This window comes from Haematobia irritans, chromosome 1 (genome assembly GCF_050003625.1).
Source record: "Haematobia irritans isolate KBUSLIRL chromosome 1, ASM5000362v1, whole genome shotgun sequence".
Classification (NCBI taxonomy): Eukaryota; Metazoa; Arthropoda; class Insecta; order Diptera; family Muscidae; genus Haematobia; species Haematobia irritans.
The window spans coordinates 56,743,843-56,767,843 of NC_134397.1; the positions used below are offsets into that span (position 1 = coordinate 56,743,843).

At 34.5% G+C, this 24,001-nt stretch overlaps 3 protein-coding genes and 1 long non-coding RNA gene across 4 annotated transcripts; 3 read left to right on the plus strand and 1 right to left on the minus strand.

Moving 5' to 3' along the window:
- Positions 1-477: 477 nt before the first annotated feature.
- On the minus strand, positions 478-3,665 carry e(y)2b (enhancer of yellow 2b). The gene is made up of 2 exons (XM_075290426.1): positions 3,510-3,665; positions 478-775 (listed from the first exon to the last, which is right to left on the minus strand). The coding sequence occupies exons 1-2, from the start codon at positions 3,563-3,565 to the stop codon at positions 550-552; spliced, it is 282 nt and encodes a 93-aa protein (XP_075146541.1). The 5' UTR covers positions 3,566-3,665; the 3' UTR covers positions 478-549.
- A 1,875-nt stretch (positions 3,666-5,540) lies between these two features.
- LOC142220973 (uncharacterized) lies at positions 5,541-6,049 on the plus strand. Its single transcript, XR_012717934.1, has 2 exons — positions 5,541-5,778; positions 5,836-6,049. It is a non-coding gene; the product is annotated as an uncharacterized LOC142220973 (long non-coding RNA).
- Positions 6,050-12,807: 6,758 nt separating this feature from the next.
- alphaTub84B (alpha-Tubulin at 84B) lies at positions 12,808-15,013 on the plus strand. Its single transcript, XM_075290435.1, has 2 exons — positions 12,808-12,947; positions 13,458-15,013. Exons 1-2 carry the CDS (start codon positions 12,945-12,947, stop codon positions 14,805-14,807), a joined length of 1,353 nt encoding a protein of 450 aa, XP_075146550.1. The 5' UTR covers positions 12,808-12,944; the 3' UTR covers positions 14,808-15,013.
- Positions 15,014-18,377: 3,364 nt separating this feature from the next.
- LOC142238637 (uncharacterized) lies at positions 18,378-18,890 on the plus strand. Its single transcript, XM_075310332.1, has 2 exons — positions 18,378-18,690; positions 18,746-18,890. The coding sequence occupies exons 1-2, from the start codon at positions 18,440-18,442 to the stop codon at positions 18,822-18,824; spliced, it is 330 nt and encodes a 109-aa protein (XP_075166447.1). The 5' UTR covers positions 18,378-18,439; the 3' UTR covers positions 18,825-18,890.
- Positions 18,891-24,001: the final 5,111 nt, after the last annotated feature.

Here is a 24,001-nt window from a genome sequence, read left to right on the forward strand (position 1 = left end):
GTAAAAAATGGCACACTTTTTTATAACAAAAAATACAAATTAAATAATTTTTAAGTTTTTTTTCTGTGAAATGAAATCTCGTTTTTTTTCAAATTAAATCTAAATAAACCCAACTATCATTTTATCTCCAATCAATCCTTGAAATTAACATTCATGGAAGTAGACGGTTTAGTTGCAACATAAAATTTTCTTTGCATATTTTCAGGCATCACAATGGTTTGTGGCATTAGTTCGATTTTATATCACATGGGTAATTTTAAATGTACCCGAATAAAAATTTACTATTCCACTAAGAAAGGAATTAAGTAGAAAATGGCACAATATGGCACAGAAATGCAACTAGTGTTTAGTGGCAAAAAAAAAACCTGAAAATTCGCCACTTAAGTGGCACAACAGAATAACTTTTGTAAACCAATATACCTTTGGTATTTCGGCAATGTACAAAATCAAAAAAAAAAACACATATAATAAAACACATTTTCATAAATTTAAGCTCTAATATTTATAATTTAGTAACTACTATTCTTTTTATGGAATTATAATTAATTACTATAAATCAATCCCTTCTTGAGCTGCCAATATTGCTTTGATTTTCATGAGTAATTCCTTTTTAACGGCATCCGGTACAAGAGCTCTTGCTTTTGGTGTTACTTCATTAATCAATTGTTCCACTTTCACATTATTGCCTTTTTCTTTAATAATACTACGGAACATCAAACGAACTTCATCTCGCCAACCACATTCTGCTAGTCGATTGCAAAGTAAATCTTTGAGTCTGAAATAAGAAATATTTAAAAGTATATAAACAACTACTTAAAGAAATCCAAATAGATATAATGAATTGAAAATATAAACAATTATAAATTTGATGAAAAAGTTGATGAACTATAAAACCCAAAGTGGGGATATGACTCCCTAAACCAATGCAACTGAGCTGTAAATAAGAGACATTTTGCGAATTTCAAAATCGAACATGGCTGATATATAATGCAAAGAACTAAATCCCTAATTTGTTTTTAATTTTATTGTTCAAAAGCAGTTTTGTCGAAAATAACATCAAATTTTAGATTTTGTATAGATTTTTTCGAATTGGCTAAGTTTGCAACCTTTAAATGGCCGATAAAGGTATTGCACGCTACACGCAAGTGGATCTGCAGTTTTTGAACATTTCCCGCCGAGAGCTACTACTTTTCTATAGAAATAAAATTTTGACAAAATTCTCTATAGAAATAAATATTTGACAAAATTTTCTTAGAAATCAAATTTTACAAAATTTTCTGCAAAAATAAAATTTTGACAAAATTTTCTGTAGAAATAAAATTTTACAAAATTTTCTAGAGAAATAAAATATTGACGAAATTTTTTATAGAAATAAAATTTTGACAAAATTTTCTATAGAAATAAAATTTTGACAAAATTTTCTATAGAAATAAAATGTTGACAAAATTTTCTATAGAAATAAAATGTTGACAAAATTTTCTATAGAAATAAAATTTTGACAAAATTTTCTATAGAAATAAAATTTTGACAAAATTTTCTATAGAAATAAAATTTTGACTAAATTTTCTATAGAAAAAAAAACTGATAAAATTTTCTAACAAAATTCTCTATAGAAATAAAATTTGGACAAAATTTTCTATAGAAATAAAATTTGGACAAAATTTTCTATAGAAATAAATTTTCTATAGAAATGAAATTTTGACAAAAAATCTATATAAATAAATTTTTGACCAAATTTTCTATAGAAATAAAATTTTCGTTTTGTTTTATTATTGTTGGTTTTGTTCTTTAATCATTGTTGTTGTTTTTTTGATTTCAGCTTAAAACCATGCATTGACTAAACTACAAGTGTAGCTTAACCAACAGAGGAAAAGAATGTTTGTCAAATTTATTTGGGCAAAGCCCTATATACTGCAAGATGGTTGGATGGACGCACGTTTCGGAATTACCACATTCCTCATCAGAATCATCTACTTGCATCAAAACTATCAACCAATTATCAGAATAAATTCAGCCAGTTCATTAAACCCAACAATGAACCACACTTGAACCTTCCGAAAGGTTTTACATGATAGCCGGCTTATGCCGAAATAAATTCGTACAAACATTTCTCTTTTCCTTTGCCACCGTCAAAACATCGATTTGAGTGCAGTTGGCAGTGTTTATTTTGAGCGTGCTTCCGCTTCTTTCATTCGTTTTATTATTGTTGGTTTTGTTCTTTAATCATTGTTGTTGTTTTTTGATTTCAGCTTAAAACCATGCATTGACTAAACACAAGAGTAGTTTAACCAACAGAGGAAAATAATGTTAGTCAATTTTGACAAAAATTTTAGAGAAATAAAATTTTGCCAAAATTTGTTAGAGAAATAAAATTTTGACAAAATTTTCTATAGAAATACAATTTTGACAAAAATTTATTTATTCATTCATTCAGAGCATGTAATTCTAAACCTATTTGGCCAAAATAAAATAATTACAATGGACTACTCTTTATAGAAAAAGATTAAAATTTCTCAAAATTTTGGTAGATTTTTTTGGCTCGAGTGATTGATGGAGATTTTTGTGGCCATTGCGCGGTTGAGATGAAGTGAGGAACCTCCTTTTTAATACATTCTTGGTTGACGCGTGTCGATTTTGCTGAGGTATGTCCATGGACTGCAGCTGAAATATTTGTATTCCCAGGTATACAATACTTTCTTTAGGAAAGTAGTCGGCATTTATTTTGGTTACGGTCGATGAATACGACCATCGGCCGTTACCACATAGGCCCACACTATTATCATAGGCGGCATTCTAGTTCTGGGTGCCAATCGAAGGTGTAAATTTTCATCTGACCTCTTTGGCAAGTAAACCTGATCATTTTGTGCTGCTCAATTTTGCTTATTGTCAAAAATAACCAAATTCGGTAATTGGTTTAGTTCTTTCCAGTCTAACATTTCTTTGTGCATCTTGTTTGGAACCAATCTAATTCTTTTTTTAAACAAGTACAGTGGAACAAGTTTATAACATACCCAATTATATCGAACTACAGGTTATAACAGTTTTTGATGTTTTGATTATAAAGAATTAATAAAGTTAGATAAGCAGAAATGTAGTACAATACCAACTAAAGTACAAGATATTAATGCTATCGCAAATGTAATTACAAGTCAAATTTTTAGAAAATTTGAAGATACCAAAATCATTCAATATATCATCATTGTTCTTTACTACAGTTATACCATAACTAACTAAAAGGCCGGTCCCTGGGAGTACGTTATAGTCGCGTTCACATAAATATTTAATCCTTCTCGTAAGCATATTTCCAGACGCGGCTATAATAGGAAGAATGTTCCGGATCGAGAGCTAAACATAGAATCCTGCAATGGGCTTTGAAATCAACAATCTAACAAAGTAAAAAGAACGTTCATACTACATATTTCATTCTTTTTGATTGCATTTTAATATTACCGGTGTATAGAACAAACATTATTATTCTTTTAAGATAAAAAGTAATATTTTAAACTTACTTTGATCTATCGCCACTTAAAATAGTCATTTGATCAACCGTTTTTGTTAGGGTCATTCTTTGCACAAATTCTTAAAATTTCTTTGAAAACACTTTCCAGTCGAGAATGTTAAACAATAACAAAATTTTATACACATATTTGACAGCCAATCAGTGCTGCCAAATTTGGACGGAACCCACTTACATTGTAGGCAGTATCCAATAGAGGTCGTCGTTGAATATTGGTCCAATTTTACACTCATTGGAAAAGTTCATTTCTGATCTTAAGGCCGGTATTGTGTTCATTCTTGCGAAAAAATTTTAAAGAAACTATTCGTGTCTGTTCTGGTACACACATGTACAATTTTCGTGTGGTGTCACACTTAAAAGGTGTTCTGGCCAACACTATACACCGTCGTAGACCTGAAAAATGTACACGAACATTTCTTTTGTGTAGGCTTAGTGTACAGCCATCGTATGCAAAGTTAGAAGTTTTTATAACAAATAAATAACAGATTCTGAAACTTCAATATGTTTTTTATAAATATTTGCAAATTTTATTGAGAAAGTCACTTATATATGGCAGAAACCACGACTTTAAAAATCCATCTAAAATTTGAACCGAAATTTCCTCTGATTGGTGTATAAATTTTGGGTTTGTTTTAATCAGCTGATTTTCAGTGTGTTCGAAAGTATAATGTTGCCACAATTTTTAAAAGTTAACACAAAAAAGTTTTAAGCAAAATTATCTTTGATTTTTGTGAATACTATCCGCTTTCCTAAACAAACCAAAGGTCTTTTTGAAAATATAAGGTAATTAAATTATAACTTTTACAAAATCAATGGGCTAAGAAAAGTGAATTTTACCAAATTTATTGCATGAAAAATATGGCATCTTCAATTCTGCAAAGTGTTCTTGGTGCACAAATCACTGAGCAAATTAAAAAAAAAAACTAACACCGCCAATATCTTTCTGCACATGGAGGCCGCCACGATAGAACATTTGTTTGCAATATTATTGTAAATATTTAAGCAATACAAATGAGAAAAACCTTAACAGAATAGTTAATTATGCCCACTATAATTAAATTTCCGTTAATGTATGGATGTTAAAAACTGTTTGACCAAAACCAAAATAAAAACTCCTCCGCCGTCAAAAACAAAAACGAGAACGACACGGCGATCGTTTGTTCATGAGTAACATTGAGGAGGGATAGAAAAAAAAAAAACAAATCAAAACAGATTTGAAGCATCACGCAATTGTCGCCTTGTTCTTGATAAATTGCTCTTGTCCTTACATTATTCACTGCTAACAAAAATCCGGCAAGCATTTTATGGCTTTGAATTACGCACATACTTTTAATTTTTTATGTTTATATCGACAAAATATGTTTTGTTTATAATTTCTGCCTGCAAATAATATGGCTTGCAGAAAAAATCAGCTGTCACATTTTTCGATTAAAAGTCCGAAAAAAGTGTTCACACGTGTGACTCAGAACAACTAACTTTGTGTGTGGTGTGTAGAAAGTGTATAGTGTGGTGCACAATGCGGTGTGACCCAGAACAGGCATGATTATTTCGCACATAGAAAGTGGTGTTTATTTAGGAGACAGCGATCGCTATTTAATAGTGAGCGATATGGAATTAAGTTGGTGGTTGCTGCTTGCTATTGCAAAATTAACATTTTATTTTACCTTGGACAATTGATCTGCTACTCCTTTGATCCAAAAATATAATCCGTGTTTGCGTTATGCGCTTTACAGACTATCAGTTATTCCCCTGCCAGCATTTCAAAGTTCCATTTCATCCTACCACAGACTCGTAAGTGACACTCGTAAGTGAAATTCAATCAATAGAGCTTTAGTATTCCAAATAAAAACTTAACCTTATAATTAAAACGAAACTAAAAAAACTTAAAATTAAAATCCTAACGCACAACCCTTTATACATAGCAAACAAGACGTATTGAGTTTGAAATTGTCAGTGAGATGATAAATATTTGCATTATAGATTAGATAAATAATTTAACAAATTCCTTTTAAATGTAAAAGGACCCTGCCAGCATTTCAAAGTTCCATTTCAACCTCATCGTTACCACAGACTCGTAAATGTCACTTCAACCATCATGAAAAGGTACATCAAAAAGTACATGCAAGTAATTTGCCATCCCTACTGTTAAAAAAGCCATTTTTTTGTGAAACGCCAAGCGCAACCAGCTTGTTATATTTTAATTAAATAAAAATGAAAATAAAGTTCTGAAAACATAGATTATACGCTTAAAATTGTGAAAGGTATATTGGTGAACAATTTGGTGATTTTCCAAATGGAATAAAGTGATTGTTTTTCAGATATTTTACAGACACGCTGCCTCCATGGAATAAAAACACTGGTTGATAGACGCAGCAACATGTAACTCGCTACTTGTAACTCAACATCATCATTAATGCCAAAAATTATGTTAAATGTAATGTGATAGTGGTATAAATGTTATATTTTTAAGAATTTGTAAATGTTTAATCAAATTAATAAATATCTAAACAAACGTGTTTTACTCGACCACAATGATTCTTTTACAACTAACATAAAATGCACTTTTTCTGATTGTTTGGAGGGTCCCTTACTGGCGTCGTTCTAAATTGATCTATAAAGGCACCTAATAATTGCACTCATGCGAAACATTTTTGTAGTAACTTGGCGTGGTACAACTTCTCAATAGTGACGGCGCTTTTCCGACGAGTTTTTGATGTCGTATATGATTGTTTTCGACGTAGTGGGGATTCTCAAAAGAGTCCCCAAATTCAAAAAATGTTGGCAGGGGAGTAATAGAGAAATTTTTAAGGTGATGAGGTAGCGAGTTCCGTAACCTGGCTACACGTACAGAAACCGATCTCTCAAAGACAAGATGGTGAAAATGATCCAACAGCACCTGTGTATTTCTAGTCTTATTCAAAAACGTTATTGACTCCATCAAATACAGTGGTGAACCAAATTTCACCACACAGAAGAAAAAATACAAGCATCTCAAGTTCAAAAAGTTGTCAAATGAACAACCCAAAAACTGAAAGAGTAGAAGTCGTAGTTATCACGCGCATGTGAGCCATAAACGTATCTTAAAATACCATGAAAACAAGAATGTAATTTACGTAAGTTCGATGCATTAGTACCTGAATAAACCTCCAGTCCATACAAAATATTCGGCATGGGTAGGACCTGAGCTAGTCTGTGTCGTACATCAATCGGTAGAATAACATCAATACTATATAACTTCCTTAGAGTCAGATTCACTTTTGAGCAGAAAGAGGAAATATGACCCGTGAAACTCAATCCGGAATCAATCTCAAATCCTAAACAGGAAACGGAAGTAGAACAAGGTACAACAGAATTCTGTACCGTAATATGTACCGTATTGGTGAACAATTTTTGACATTCCAAATGGAATAAAGTGATAGTTTTTCAAATATTTTTCCAGACACGCTGCCTCCATTGGGAATAAAAGCACTGGCTGATAGACGTTACAACATGTAACTCAACATCAATCATTTATTAAAGGCCGGTACTATGTTCATTCTTGCGAAAAATTTTTATAGAAACCATTATTTCGCACATAGAAAGCGGTGTTTATTTAGGTAACTTGGAGCGTTATTTTACAGGGAGCAATATTGAATTAAGTTGGTGGTTGCTGTTTGTTATTACAAAATTAACATTTTATTTTCCTTGGGCAATTGATCTGCTGCTCCTCTGATCCTTTGTATAGTTTCGGAACAAAAATATAATCCGTGTTTGTGTTATAAACCCACACAAATAGTTTTAATAAATAAATTATTTCTTAATTCACATTGCAAATGGCGCCATGCTATAAACGTCAGTTTTTCAACTCGAAAAAACAAAGTACCACAAATGAAAAAATTTCGCTAGTTTTTCGCATTTTTTAATTTTGTATGGAGTTTCAACGCGAAAACCGAACAGAGTACCGGCCTTAATGCATAAAAATATGTTAAATGTGATGTGATAGTCGTATAAATGTTATATTTTTGAGAATTTATAAATGTTTAATAAAATTAATAAACCTCTAAACAATCGTGTTTTACTAGACCACAATGATTCTTTTACAACTATCTTAAAATGCACTTTGTCTGATTGTTTGAAGGGGCCCTTATTGGTGTCCTTCTAAATGTATCCAGAAGGGCACCTAATAATTGCACTCATGCGATACTTTTTTGTAGTAACTTGGCTTGGTACAACTTCTCAATAGTGACGGCGCTTTTCCCAAGGCATATTAATTAAAGGTAAAGTCACGAGCAAACGTGTGTACCCCCCCATGATATTTAGAAAGTCAAACTAAAATGGCAGGTCACTTAAGTTGACATTTGTGTATGTGTATTGTTGTTGTATTGTAATATTTATGTACACAAAGAATGTAAACAAACCTACTAAACGTAAACAAAGCCTTTGACAAGATGAATGTCGATATTAGTCACCTGATTGCATGACTTTACCTCTTTAATATGCCTTGCGCTTTTCCGAGGAGTTTTGGATATCGTATTCGACTGTTTTCGACGTAGTGGGGATTCTCAGAAGCGCCCCCAAATTCAAAAAATGCAGGGTTCGGACGACAGTGCTCGTGTCGAACATATCTCTGATAGTCTGTAATGCGCATTACAGACTATCAGTTATTCCGGACGGAATATCGGTGTTTGTAAAGAATCTTACAGTGTGTCGGATCGATAAAACTTGTCGGCGATGACTATGCCTTCGGACTTAATGCGCATAAATGGGAGCCACCGTGGTGTAATGGTTAGCATACCCGCCTTGCACACACAAGGTCGTGGTTTCGATTCCTGCTTCGACCCACCTCAGTAATGCTGGTGACATTTCTGAGGGGTTTCCAAGCTTCTTTAAGTGGTCTCAATGCAATGTGGAACGCCTTTCGGACTCGGCTATAAAAAGGAGGTCCCTTGTCATTGAGCTTAACACGGAATCAGGCAGCACTCAGTGATAATAGAGAAGTTCACCAATGTGGTATCACAATGGTCTGAATAGTCTAATGCGCTTTACAGACTATCAGTTATTCCGGACGGAATGTCGGTGTTTGTGAAGAATCTTACAGTGTGTCGCATCGATACGACTTGTCGGCGATGACTAAATAATTGGTAAATGTGTTATCGATCCCATAAACATGCAGCAGTATCGATTATGCCTTCGGACTTAACTTATAATGTGCACAATATATGGGATATGTTCGACACGAGCACTGTCGCCCGGAATAACTGATAGTCTGTAAAGCGCATTACTCTATCAGTCTCTCTTTCCCTTTATATTAGAAGTAAAAAAGTATCAACCATCTCTCTTTCGCACACACAATGCAAATTAGTATTTTTTTCCTTCAGCCGTAACAATTGGAAATCGTCGTCATTTTCGCAGTTCTTTGTTGCTGTTAGATTTTGTTTGAGAATTTGTAGAGAAATTAGTTTTGCGATGATATATCGAACTTCTCTTATTATTCTCCAATTATACTATTGAGAAAAGAAATTCTCTAAGGCGTCTTGGTTCAAATTGATGTCCTGGCAATTTTCAAAAATATCCGATGCCAATGCCATCATGTTGCGTATCGTGGTTTTTAAACCTTCAAGGCACACGATCTTCTTACTCCGATATTTTACTGACTTCATATATTCTATTGCTTTGTTAACTCGTTCAATTTTTTCGGTTGATGTCCGTGTAATCGGCAAATTGTTGGGGTTTCTCGAGAAGTATGTTTTGACGTTCAATTCGTCAAATATGTCATTCATGTTTTTTAAAAATGTTTGTGTTTTTGACGCTGTTTGATCCAACCAGCCTGAATCTATCCCAGTCCGTATCGCGGAAGCCATTGTGTTTCTCAGTAATTGAGAAGCTCGTGATACTGACATTTTTTCCCAAATTCCGAATAAACATGTTTATACGTTATTTCTGGACACATTTTAAAATTAACGTTATGTTCATCCACCTTCTCTATTCAACCGTCATACTGAACGTAATAAGTACTTATTACGAATTTCAAGTGTGGTGGTACATTTTCTTCTACTTTTCTTTAACCCTCTAATGCCCCAATTTTTTTGCCAGCTGATTAAATTTTCAATGTTAACGATACAAAAGCAAGAGAACTAAGCATGAAAAATTTATACGGTAAAATTCAGCATATGCTGCAAATCTTCTTGAATAGTTTCAAATAAGTTTTCTTTTTATTTTGTCCATTTTTGTTGTTTTCTTAAAAGCTTCCTTATTAAATGGGCTTGGTCATTAGAGGTTTAATAATCCATAAGGAATACAAACTTTATGAAAATTTGCTTTGAGATATTTCCCATCAAGTTATAATAAAATTTGCAACAAATATGTATAATTTTATGCCTTTTTTACTGATTTAGTTTTTACTTTAGCGGCTAAACTCAAACTTAGTACTCACCTTTAGTGAACAAACAGTGGCTTGTGAAGAAAAGCCTTATAATGCGAACAAAAATTATCTCCAGATTGGTATAACTAAAATATTATTTTAATTGTATTATATCTGAAAATCTTTTGACGTATTTGATTGATAAAGCATTAACATAAGACTTTAAATTGGCCTAGATTATAAATAAAATAATAAACAATAGATTTACCCCATTCTTCTGATGTGGTTTTTTTTATATTTACGAATTTATAATTGTATCACGACAACACTGTTCATTCAAAAGTTCATTTCATTTGAGCGTTTTTCGAATCCAGTATTAATCTATCTGTCACTCTTTCCCTTTATATTAGAAGTTAAAAAAGTATCAACCGTCTCCCTTTCGCACCCACAATGCAAATTTATTTTTGTTTCCTTCAGCCATTACAATTGGAAATCGTCGTCATTTTCGCAGTTCTTTGTTACTGTTAAATTTTGGTTGAGAATTTTCAGAGAAATTAGTTTTGCCGTGATATATCGAACTTGTCTTACAGTTGGGTGGGAGTTATTCCCCAATGATACTCGTAATTGGGAAAAGAAATTCTCTAAGGCATCTTGGTTCAATTTCCCAAGCAGTATAGAATTGATGTTCTGGTAATTTTCAAAAATATCCGATGCCAATGCCATCTGCGTATCGTGGTTTTTAAACCTTCAAGGCACGCGATCTTCTTACTCCGATATTTTACTGACTTCATATATTCTATTGCTTTGTTAAGTCGTTCAATTTTTTCGGTTGATGTCCGTGTATTCGGCAAATTGTTGGGGTTTCTCGAAAAGTATGTCTTCACGTTCAATTCGTCAAATATATCATTCGTATTTTTTAAAATTTTTTGTGTTTTTGACGCTGTCTGATCCAACCAGCCTGAATCTATCCCAGTCTGTATCGCGGAAGCCATTGTGTTGCTCAGTAATTGCGAAGCTCGTGATACTGACATTTTTTCCAAAATTCGGGATGAACATGTTTATATGTTATTTCTGGACACATTTTAAAATTAACGTTATGTTCATCCACCTCTCTATATACCGTCGTACTGAACGTAATAAGTACTTATTATGAATTTCAAGTGTTCTGGTAAATTAAGCCACCATGCAGCGAAATTCAAAGTCATCCACTAGGTTGCTAACTTCAGGACCCAGTGGACGGGTATCGACTGAAGTTATAAATTTGGGATGTGACCAAGAGAATAGCCTAAGTAAACCTGAGAATGAATCGGGCTGCCACTTTAACCTAACGTAGCATATCCACCCTAAACACTTTTTCCAAAACTTTGAAATCCACGAGACCATCTTTCGTTTCATATCCAGCTGACATAAAGTTGTTTCTTATATTTTTGATTGAATAAGGATAATCATACAATCTTTATGTACGACATACATGTCTTTGGTGGGACTAATACGCTTAAGAGCTGCACAAATACTCAGTCCTTGATCATAAAATTTGCCTTCACATCAAGGCCAATTTCACACGCCACACCAATATTCTCAAAGAGGAGGTCCTCGATTGTTACATATAGCTTGTTGACAGGGTAATAGCTAAGAAGCCATCAACAATATCTTCCGGAACGTTGTATTTCAAAGTTTTTTTTTTTTTGTCAAAAGCATATTTTGGCAGCAAACATTTAATTTATTACAATCATTGTGTGCGTAAAAGTTTTAAAATGTCTGTAAATAATAAACAATTTATTTGAGGAATATTTGGAACATATATTAACAATTTTTAAAAGCTATTAGCTGGTTTAAAAGTTGTGTACACAGTCCTGTTTTTTTTTGTCTACAATTAAATAAAGTCTACAATTATTGCTACCGAAAATTTCGCTAGAGGTGCATACCGGCCTTTAAAGAAAAGTAATCGTGAAAGAACTTAATACCCACCTTAAGTCATTAGCCCTACACTTCAATTTTCTCACCAGTTCTTGTAAAAACAGACATTCTGCCCGGAATAACTTATAATCTGGACGGCGCAGTATGTGCACACACACACATACATCTATAGTGAAAATTGGGGCAGGGTTACAAAATACGTATTTTTAGTACTAAACCACAATTGCACACGGCAGTATAGGGGATTTTAAACGAGATTTTGCTGAAATCCTCTACGAGCCAGCTGATACTTTCCTATCAGAGAATGAAGCCGCCGAGTCGCGCCGCCGATTTTAGCCGTCGCCGACCCGTTTTTAGCAGTCGACGCCGCCGCCGAATATGTCGACTCATCTCGACTCAAATTTAGCCGCCAATTAATCTAAAATATTGGTTTATATTTGATTTATTTTGTTTCTTGTTCGATCTTTTTCAGTTTAAATCAGAAAAATTTAATAATATTTGATATAGTTTTTGCCAAAATTTTGAACTTTCCACCTTCAATGAATTATAATCAAGTTGCTATAATAGTTTTACAAAAATTTAGCTCAAAAAATTTGAATGAAATGTAAATTTGATTGTAGGATTGGTTGTACAACTAATATCATTACAATTCGGAAAACTTCAAATTGATTTTATAATAGATAATTTTGCGCCGCCGAATAGATAATTTTTTATCGGCTTAGCTGTCAAGCCGCCGCCGCCGGAGGCAAATATTTAGTGTCAGCCGCCGCCGACAAAAATGGGTCGGCTTCATTCTCTGTTTCCTATTGAAATCTATGAGGATTTCGACAAAAATCCTCTTATGAGGAAGTTCGTTCAACAAATCTGTCCATCTAAACTGCCCATTAGTACCCCTCCAACGCAAACATAAATGCTGCCATTTTATTACTGAACAAAGCCGCAGCAGTAGGGGCAACATTGCAAATACATGTGTTCGTTGTATTTTATAATTTTTTTCGTTAAAACGAAGTAGGCGTCGTCAACGCATATAAATAGAAGTAGTAACTTCGACACGAAGTCATTCGATATCAAAGTTTGGAAAGCTTCATAGCCGGCTGCACCGAACTTACGTCAATACAACAACAAATTTTTATATACTCTTGTCTTGTGTGTTAAAAACTAAATTTCAACATGGTAAGTAAATGGATTAGTGAATGAAATAAAACCGAAAATTTGGCGTGTGACCATAAAAATGATTGTGAAAAGATGAGTGAAACAATTTGTCATAAGAAATAAAATTATGTTTAAATGAAAATTAAGAAAAATTGAAAATTATTGGAATGAATGAAAATTGTTTCTTCAGAAAATTCTTGAAAATTAGATCTTTCGGAAACATTTAATTAATTAATTTCATAAATGAAAATATCGCTTTTACTTCCTGCTTGAGCATAAAATTGCCGGTGTGCAGCAACGAAAATTGTGTTTCATTAAGGTGTACATACACATTTACAAAATTTCTCTATATGTTGACGCCGGCCGCGCCCCATAATCACAAGTTGACGTCATTTTTCCTCAGTCAGCGTCATAGAAAAAAATGTCACATTTTTTCAAAGAATTTCGATGTCTTATGATAATTAGCCTAATTTGTTCTTTTTCATTGCCCCCTGTATTAATCATCTCGTATAAAATTTTCTCTTCCTACAGCGTGAATGTATCTCTATCCATGTCGGTCAAGCTGGTGTCCAAATTGGTAACGCCTGCTGGGAATTGTACTGCTTGGAACATGGCATCCAGCCTGATGGTCAAATGCCTTCTGATAAGACTGTCGGTGGTGGTGATGACTCTTTCAACACCTTCTTCAGTGAAACTGGCGCTGGCAAACACGTTCCCCGTGCTGTCTTCGTAGATTTGGAACCCACTGTTGTAGATGAAGTACGTACTGGTACCTACCGCCAATTGTTCCACCCTGAACAATTGATTACTGGCAAGGAAGATGCTGCCAACAACTACGCCCGTGGTCATTACACAATTGGCAAGGAAATTGTCGATTTGGTTCTTGACCGTATCCGCAAGTTGGCCGATCAATGTACTGGTCTCCAAGGTTTCCTCATCTTCCACTCTTTCGGTGGTGGTACCGGTTCCGGTTTCACTTCCTTGTTGATGGAACGTTTGTCTGTCGATTATGGCAAAAAATCCAAATTGGAATTCGCCATCTACCCCGCTCCCCAAGTATCGACTGCTGTGGTTGAACCCTACAACTCTATCTTGACCACCCACACTACTTTGGAACATTCCGACTGCGCCTTCATGGTCGACAACGAAGCCATCTACGATATTTGCCGTCGTAACTTGGACATTGAACGCCCCACTTACACCAACTTGAATCGTTTGATCGGTCAAATTGTTTCCTCCATCACAGCCTCGTTGCGTTTCGATGGTGCCCTCAATGTCGATTTGACTGAATTCCAGACTAACTTGGTGCCCTACCCACGTATCCATTTCCCCTTGGTCACCTATGCCCCCGTCATTTCGGCCGAGAAAGCTTACCACGAACAATTGTCTGTTGCCGAAATCACCAATGCCTGCTTCGAACCAGCCAACCAGATGGTCAAATGCGATCCTCGTCATGGCAAATACATGGCCTGCTGCATGTTGTACCGTGGTGATGTTGTGCCCAAGGATGTCAATGCCGCCATTGCCACCATCAAGACCAAGCGCACCATTCAATTCGTTGACTGGTGTCCCACTGGTTTCAAGGTCGGTATTAACTACCAACCACCCACTGTTGTGCCTGGTGGTGATTTGGCCAAGGTACAACGTGCCGTCTGCATGTTGTCCAACACAACCGCCATTGCTGAGGCTTGGGCTCGTCTCGATCATAAGTTCGATTTGATGTACGCCAAGCGTGCTTTCGTCCATTGGTACGTCGGTGAGGGTATGGAAGAAGGTGAATTCTCTGAGGCCCGTGAAGATTTGGCTGCCCTCGAGAAGGATTACGAGGAAGTCGGTATGGACTCTGGTGATGGCGAAGGTGAGGGTGCCGAAGAATATTAAGCAAAAGACATTGCCGCCCCCACACAAAGAAGAAGTTAATTGAAGATTCTAACCTTTTCCGGAAAACTACTTCGAAAAAACATTTAAAAACTTTGACGAATCATTTTTTGATAAATTTTAAAAAAAGAAAAGAATGCAAAAAAAAAAATCTTCAAAAAGAAGATACAAGAAAATAAATGAACACGATTGCACTTCAATGAAAAGAATATCTTAATTTGGTATTTTATTTATGGACAGGAGGAGGGACCATGTTTTACAAGGCTGGGGAAATTTTTGTTGGTGCTCTACTAGTAGTGCAACGAACTTTTGTTTATGATTTCCAATGCACCAGCAGAATGGAAAGATTTTATGATTTTCTATTAGGAAAAGAGAAAGCTAGCAAAAGAAAATGAGGTATAATCTTCATTATTTTAAATTTCATCCAAGCATATACATTCACTCTGGGCATATGGTACTAATGAGTCATAACAACTGAGTTTGGTGGGCTTCATCATTTCATGTTGAAAGTAGATATCGCTGCCATGGTACAGTATTTCAATTTTATTTGTAGCTGACACGAGTGTAGGTAAGCAGAATTCATGAGATATGTGTGATTGTAACCGTTCGTTTGTATTTCTAAATGCTGATGTGCTATTTTCGGTTTTAAAGAATACCTCTAAACAACTCCATAAATTCTATCTATACTCAACAACCAAGCAGCCAACCAACCACACACACAGATTGCCTTATATGGATGTTAAAAGACAAATAGATGATGATTTCATACGTACAGATTGAGCAAGTCGTCGAACTGGCGTAGGTTTTTCTTTGCATGAGCGTGGTTGTTTTTTTTTAGAGAGCTGGTAAGGGGTTGAAGAGTGTGTTAGGGGGGGGGGGGGGGGGGGGTCAAATTTTTTACACGAAGTTGAAACATTCAAGTGAGTTTGAATGGAATAGATTAGATTTGTTCCATTATATTTACACCCATTATCGCATGATATATTTCAAGGAAATTACTAATCTGAATAATTCTGTAACAAAATGATTTATTTGTTTACACTCATCTTAAGATGGACTTGAAACGTGTCATCACAAATTAATTAATAGATTTAATAAAATATATTATGAATAATCAGAGGCTTCATGTAAAAAAAAAAAACAGCGAAAAGTGCTAATAGATCTACATACGTCGAAAGCCATCAATTTATTTAATTTGACTACACAAATAGCCAAAACTGAGGCTAAAAATGTAAATAGGAAAAATCTTTGCATCAGAAGGTGAAAGAGTTTCATGGTTTGGTATGCTATTGGACTTCCTGATATATGTACATACATATATGCAGGTTTTGCTTGGGTTTAAATTTAGCTGCTAGTCACTTTCTAGATGTGGAAAAATTATGTTCATAAAAAAATCATTTGACAATATGTCATAGATTCTTGTGAACAACAACCAATTGGTTTTGCAACCAACAGCATTGGGACGCATGGCAATTTAGGTCTGTGGAATATTGAAATTCTGTATCAATCTGCTGAAAACCCAATGTCCAATATTCGTACTGAAGGAGAGTACGTTAGGTTAGGGTTTGTGATAGCCCATAATTTCAAACTCACTTAGAGTATTTAGTCCAAGCAACATCTCCCTTATCACTGAGAGCTGCCAGATTCTAGGTTTAGCTCTCCATTTTATAGACGAGTTTGAACGGAAACTCAGAAATTAGTATTACGTGGAGGGGATAATCCACCGCTACAAAAAAAAACAACTTTTTTGGTATTCGTTTGAAACTCGGGTTGAGCCCATGAGCCTTTGTGTGGGCATGCCAAGCATTGCACCACGTTGGCTTTCAAGGAGAGTAAGATACAAGATCTAATGACCAAGGTTAAGTATAGAACCTTGAAACACTCAGAAATATCACCAGCATTACCGAGAGGGGATAATCCACCGCTACAAAAAAAAAAAAACTTTTTTGGTATTCGGTCGAAACTCGGATTGAGCCCATGATCCTTTGTATGGAAGGTGGATATGCTAACCATTGCAGCACGGTGACTCGGAAGGAGAGTATGACAAAAGTCCTAACGACCAATGAGAATCATTACCGGCATCATAGAGTTGAGAGTACATCTATTCCTATTAGGATCAGCAAAAGATAATGTACACACAAAAAAATTTCACGAAAATTTTTCCAATTAAAATTTTAATTGAGTTTTAAAAAATTTTCAATTAAAAATTTTATTGATTCAACAAATTTTTTAATTGAAACAAAAATCAATCACAAAAATAATAGCATCAATTAATTTTTTAATTGGATCAATTAACTTTTTAATTGACCTTCAATTAATTTTTTAATTGATACTATCATTTCTGTGATTGAAGACATTTAAATTAAAAATTAATTGGATCAATTAATTTCGTGATTGAATCAGAAAAAATTTTTTTTTGTGTGTATGTAGAGCGTATTGTGAGGAGATTTGGAGCCCGCCATATGGGGAAAAGCCAATTCCGAACCTGGTCCAATATGGAAACAGGGACTGGGAACTAATTGAGAAATTCGTTAGGAATGCGGTGTTCATAGAGTAAATGAAGTGTAAGATTTGATGGATAATCTAGAACGCACAAGTCTTCCTAAGACAGAATCCTCTTTTCAGCCTAACCTAATCTGAGCTAGCAACCATACAAAAACTAATCGATACCGGTCCAGAATTAGCCATAAGCAGATCACAAATAATTTTTAAAGGACTAACCCCCATTTTCAGGAAGCTCCGTTAGTGCTACGTTAGCTAACGAACTTTTAAACCGTACTATGGACATGTCTGTCATCTTGTCTATATATTCCATATGCCAGTTAGGAACTTAACTGCAAAAAAAAAAATTCAGTTTAAGTTAACCGGAGAGAAGATATTTCGACTTAACTTTCTGTTAACTGGGGGGTTAAAGTCTAACGGAGATACATGAAAATGGCCGTAAAAAGTTCTTTGTTGTCAACCCCAACTGTCAAATGTTCCCAAAAGCTATTGAAACCATTGTTTATTGTGTCGAGATAAATGGTAACCAAATTTCTTATTTCAGTTTTCCAGCAGATTTTTTCTACTGTTTCAGCATATTTTTCTACTGTACATACGAACAAATTTCCTTGAGCGCATGTAGATATTTGTGAGTCTAAATAAGTTTTGTTCTAAAAGGAATACTAAGATTTTTCGGGAAACCTCAAATGGATGAATAATTTTGGTGTTTGCTTCGTCTCTCTTCGCATGTCTGACCTGTCTCAAGCTGTTCTAGGATCGGTTTCAATCGAATCGAATGAAACGTAAGGAATCAAACGTGCGGCTATAACAATAGCAGGCCAAACCAATTTTCAATAGTACACCCCCTCCCCATAATTTGGGGAAGAGTACAAAGAAGACATTGTCTTTAATGCAAGCATGGAAGAATTAGGAAGGTATTTTCAAGCTATCAGGTGATTAAAATTTTTTCATTTGAGCAGAACTTAGATTGTCTATTGTGTTTACCAAGTGTGTTTACAAACAAAACAATGTGTTTATTTTAACTGACAACAGTGACAGTTAAAATTAAAATTTCAATCAAGACATATTTAGGCATATTTATTCTGCCATGATTTCAATTAAATATTTTGTTTTGTGAAAATAGGTAAAATAAAATGAGAAAGTGTCGCGTGTGTGGAAAGAGGGATGGCCGTAGTGAAAGCTGCTCTTTTCACAGAGTGCCAACAACAGATGAGGCCCTTCTAGAAAAATGGTCTCAGTCTGTTGGAATAAGTTTGGAGAAAAACCAATACGTATGTGAGGACCATTTTTTTCCATCCCATATTGTTGAAGGGAATAAAAAAAATTTTCTCTTGCCGGGAGCAATACCAATTAGAGGAAATCCACGCAAGCGTTCCCGTTTGGAGTAAGTGGAATTAATATCCATAATATATGCTACTAATATAATATTTCATATTTAGTAAGGATTGCGCATCAATAGATTGCCAAAGTGACATCGGTTTCCAAGAGAAGGAAATGGTAGAAAATGAAAAACAGTGAGTAACAAGAAGTAGTTTAATTTTGACCAAATGTTTGATCTGAAGTTGGTTCCTATGTTCGTGTTTCAGAGAATTTTTGTAAAATCAATTTTTTTTTAAATAGTAAATTTTCGTGTTTTTAATTTCTTAGAGTCTGTTAAATTAAGTTAGATTAAAATACGATCACAGTATACAACTTAAAGAAGATTTGTTTCTCTCGTCTGCCATAGGTTAGGTTAGGTTAGGTGGCAGCCCGATGTATCAGGCTCACTTAGACTATTCAGTCCATTGTGATACCACATTGGTGAACTTCTCTCTGCCATGAATGAAAGGTTTATAAAATTAATATATAATAAAGAATAAATAAATAAATAATGCTAGGTTTCAATCGCATCGAAGTGATAAGTCATCATTGTGGGCAAGGAATCAAACGTGCGGCTATAACTGTAGCAGGCCAAACTAATTTTCAATAGTACACCCCCTCCCCATAATTTGTCTTTAATGCAAGGTTTATAAAATTAATATATAATAAAGAATAAATAAATAAATAAATAATGCTAGGAAAGTGATCTATGGAAATTTCCGGTGTACGATAACTTGGAACTGCTTTAGGTATCAAACTATGTCAAAAATCTGACCATTCTTCCGCCTGTTAGTTGCTCGCAATAAATAGGTCGAAGTTTGTTCCCAATCTAGGAGAATTTGTTTATTAATTTATATGTATATAAGAATTTATTTATAACAATTTGTACAATAGTCAACGCTATTGATTGCGATATTCAGGGAAATCTGTCATTCTTCTCAATAATAGCAAACTTTGTCTGTTAAATGTGTATGGTCTAATACATGTCTTATGTTGACGAAAAATAACAAAAAAATATATGAAAAGCTATTGTATAACAATCTATATAAGGACATATCCTGTGATTGCCCAAAAATCAGCATAAGAGAAAACAAAATATTTCCTACTCCCATTTGCATAATTATCTCAACAATTCCAAAATTATATTATTAGCTGAACACATATTACTAAATTGAGTACATTACCGTATTGCAATTCTGAAATCCTTTTCAATATGCATTAAATTTGTATATATGTATTACCTATATTTTACACGCAAATCATTTGTCCTTCTATGGAACAGTTTATGTCCTTCAAATAGGGTAGGTAGTAAACGAAAAAAGGAATATGTACATATAGTATGGCATTAGTCATCATCACCATCTGTGTATAACAGCTACATAATACCACTCCTTAAACAATGTGTTGAATGTATAACAATTTCCTCTGATGTGTACATCATTCTATAAACCAACCATCTGCCAACCACTCCCTTAATCCTATTTGTATTAAGTACCAGACGCAAATGCTATGTAGGTATCTATAGTTACAAAACAGCAATGGCATATAGACCTAAAACGGAATATGTATGAGTATCGATTTTTTTCGTGGTTGTACAAAAACAAACGAAAGGACCTCAATGAGTCATGATAATGCGGATGGCAAGGCAAAAAGAAAATTGGCTACGAAGGTTACTTACACTCAAAGCAATTTCTTAGTAAGAGCTCATCGAAAATTCGGAATATCTTTTAAAAATAAATACTGCTACTATGTGTGTTATTGTACACAAATTCAGTAGATAATATTTATACCCTGCACCACACTGTGAAACAGGGTATTATAAGTTAGCGCATGTGTTTGCTACACCCAGAAAGAGACGAAGTAGACATATGGTTACTTTGACAAAAATGCAATTTTAGTCCAATCGTCTTCAAATTTGGCACAAGTATGTATTTTGGGCCAGAATAGAACCCTATTGATTTTGGAAGAAATCGGTTCAGTTTTAGATATAGCTCCCATATATATCTTTCGCCCGATATGCACTTATATATGGCCCCAGAAGCTAGAGTTTTGTCTTAATTTGCTTTAAATTTTGCTCAGGGAGAAGAATTAATATTGTAGCTATGCATGCCGAATTTGGTTGAAATCGGTTCAGATTTAGATATAGCTTCCATATACATCTTTCGCCCAATATGGACTTATGTGGCCCCAGAAGCCAGAGTTTCGTGCTAATTTGCTTTAAATTTTGCTCAGGGAGTAGAAATAATATTGTATCTGTGAATGGCAAATTTGGTTGAAATCGGTTCGGATTTAGGTATAGCTTCCATATGTTATATATGATTTTCCGATTTGGGCAAAAATGGCCAAAATAGCCACATTTTTCTTCTGGTAAGTCGAAAACAATTAAAACTGACTCCAATTTTCCTATAATTCTAATACATATCTCTCGTTGCCTCAAAATTGGTTCAAATTTAAATCTTTCCCATATGTTTATACCCACCACCATAGAATGGTGACGGGGGTATAATAAGTTTGTCATTCCGTTTGTAACACATCGAAATATCGATTTCCGACTATATAAAATATATATATTCTTGATCAGGGAGAAATTCTAAGACGATATAATGATGTCCGTCTGTCTGAAGCAATCGTGCTGAAATTTTGCACAAACTGTCTTTTGTCTGCAGGCAGGTCAAGTTCGAAGATGGGCTATATCGGTACAGATTTTGATATAGTCCCCATATAAACCGACCTCCCGATTTGGGGTCTTGGGCTTATAGAAATCGTAGTTTTTATCCAATTTACCTGAAATTTGAAATCTAGAGGTATTTTATGACCATAAAGAGGTGTGCCAAAAATGGTGAGTATCGGTCCATGTTTTGGTATAGCCCCCATAGAGGCCGATCTCCCGATTTTACTTCTTGGGCTTATAGAAACCGCAGTTTTTATTCAATTTACCTGAAATTGGAAATCTAGAGGTATTGTAGGACCACAAATACGTGTGCCAAAATTTGTGAGTATCGGTCCATGTTTTGGTATGGTCCCCATATAAAACGACCTCCCGGTTTGGGGTCGTGGGCTTATAGAAACCGTAGTTTTTATCCAATTTGTCTGAAATTGGAAATCTAGAGGTATTTTAGGACCATAAAGAGGTGTGCCGAAAATGGTGAGTATCGGTCCATATTTTGGTATAGCCCTCATATAGACCGATTTCCCGATTTTACTTCTTGGGCTTCTAGAATCCGAAGTTTTTATCCTATTTGCCTGAAATTGGAAATCTAGACGTATTTTCGGGTCATAAAGAGGTGTGCCGAAAACGGTGAGTATCGGTCCATATTTTAGTATAGCCCCCATAAGAACGATCTCCCGATTTAACTCCTTGGGTTTCTAGAAACCGTAGTTTTTATCTGATTTGCCTGAAATTGTAAGTATTCTGGTATTTTAGGCTCACAAAAACGTGTATTAAATTTTTATCGGTCCATTTGGTAATGCCTCCATATATACCGACTTCACTTCTTGAGGGTGTAGAAGGCGCACTGATCATGAAAATTGCTTAAAACTCAATGTAAAATTTGCAGATATTACTTTTACAGATTTAAGATTTCAAATCAAGACGTTATTTTATAATTTTCTTGCACACTTACAAGAGATGTTAATGATTCCTCTAAAACTCAAACAAAAATGGTTCTTATAAATCCAGAATCTGATATAGTCCTCATAGGTGAAATCTTTAAATTTATCTTCGGGAACTGTCCTCAAGTCCTCAAGCCCTCCTGAAATTTCAAAGGAAACCCTAATATTTGGTTCATGGTGGTGGGTATTTTAGACTCGGCCCGGCCGAACTTAGTGCTGTATATACTTGTTTTTTACTAATATGTGATCCATGTTAGTTGTTTTTTTAGTAATTTTTTTCTGCTGAAAAAAGGAAAGCAGTCTCGAGATTCATTAACAATTTTTTTGTGGCTATTTTCAACAAATCTGCTATTCTAAAATTATAAATATCTTATTGTTACACTCATAGAAAAAAGTCTGCTAAAAATAGCAGTCGATGTCTGCTGTTATATTTCTGTACTTCAGGGCCTAATGAACAACAATTTATAAAATTTTTAGGTTATAAATTTTTCCCCAAAGCATATTTAAGAACCAAAAGTAGTTTTTGGTGTATTTTTGCACTGTAATATACTTACAAGCTCCTAAATACGATCAAGCTCCTAAATACGAACATTTTGTTTGCTGTTATGCCTCAATTTTATAAATATTCAGATTTTTGGTCAAATACTATAGATATTCATAAAATATTGTTTTAATTATGTTAGGATAGCTCCTAAGTTGACAATTTTTTTAGTGTAATCTAACTTCAAAAATAGCAGGAAATGTTTGCTATTTCAGCAAACAGTGACTGCTGTCCCTTTTTCAGCAGACTTTCCGCTGTTTTAGCAGACTTTTCTGCTGTCCATACTAACAAATTTCTTTGGGTGTACATGCACTTATAGAAAAAATACACTTGTTAATAGCAAACATTGACTGCAGTTTTTCAGCAGACAATAAACTGCTGTTTAGCAGCTAAAATATCAGCAATTTGTCTGGTTAAAACAGCAGTGGTGTTTACCATTACTGAATGGCCGATATGTATTGAAACCAACTTCAGGTTGCTATAATTTCTAAAATGCTTGTATTAAGCTTACAAAAAGAATTTTGTTCTATTGCATTCAGAAATAAATTTATTCGTCATTGTGTGATTGCTATAAATTTGCCTGGAAAAACACATGTGGCTATGGTTAGAGCCCTCCAGCTTTTAAATCTGAATACGTGAAACCTCTGAAAGGTGGACACTCACGGTCACCTAAATTTTGTCCACATTTGTCTTAATATAGCTAACGTCCCCAGACAACTGTCCCTATTTGGGAGGTGTTCGGTTTTCAAAGTGTCCAAGTTTGAGAGGTTTCACTGCAAATCCTTTGTTTGTGTATCGCGTCCAAAACGTGGATTAAAATAATCGGTAACAACACCAGAAATGATCCGAAAATTGAAGGCCAGTTTTGATCGTAATAAAGGGTGGTTAAAATTTCAAGGGCCGATGTTGATTTTGAATAAAACACAAACTATTTAGGAAATTATTGTAATTTTATTTTATTATGATATATTGGTATTACTCAATTATGTATGGAATAAAATATCGGCCAAATGGGCGCCGCGACCTCGGTGGCACACCTTCATCCGATGGTCCAAATTTTCGATGACGCTGAGGCATAATGGAGGTTCTATGCCGTTAATGTACCGAGTTATCTCATCCTTATCGACGTACACATTTTCTTTCAAATAACCCCAAAGAAAAAAGTCCAACGGTGTCAAATCAC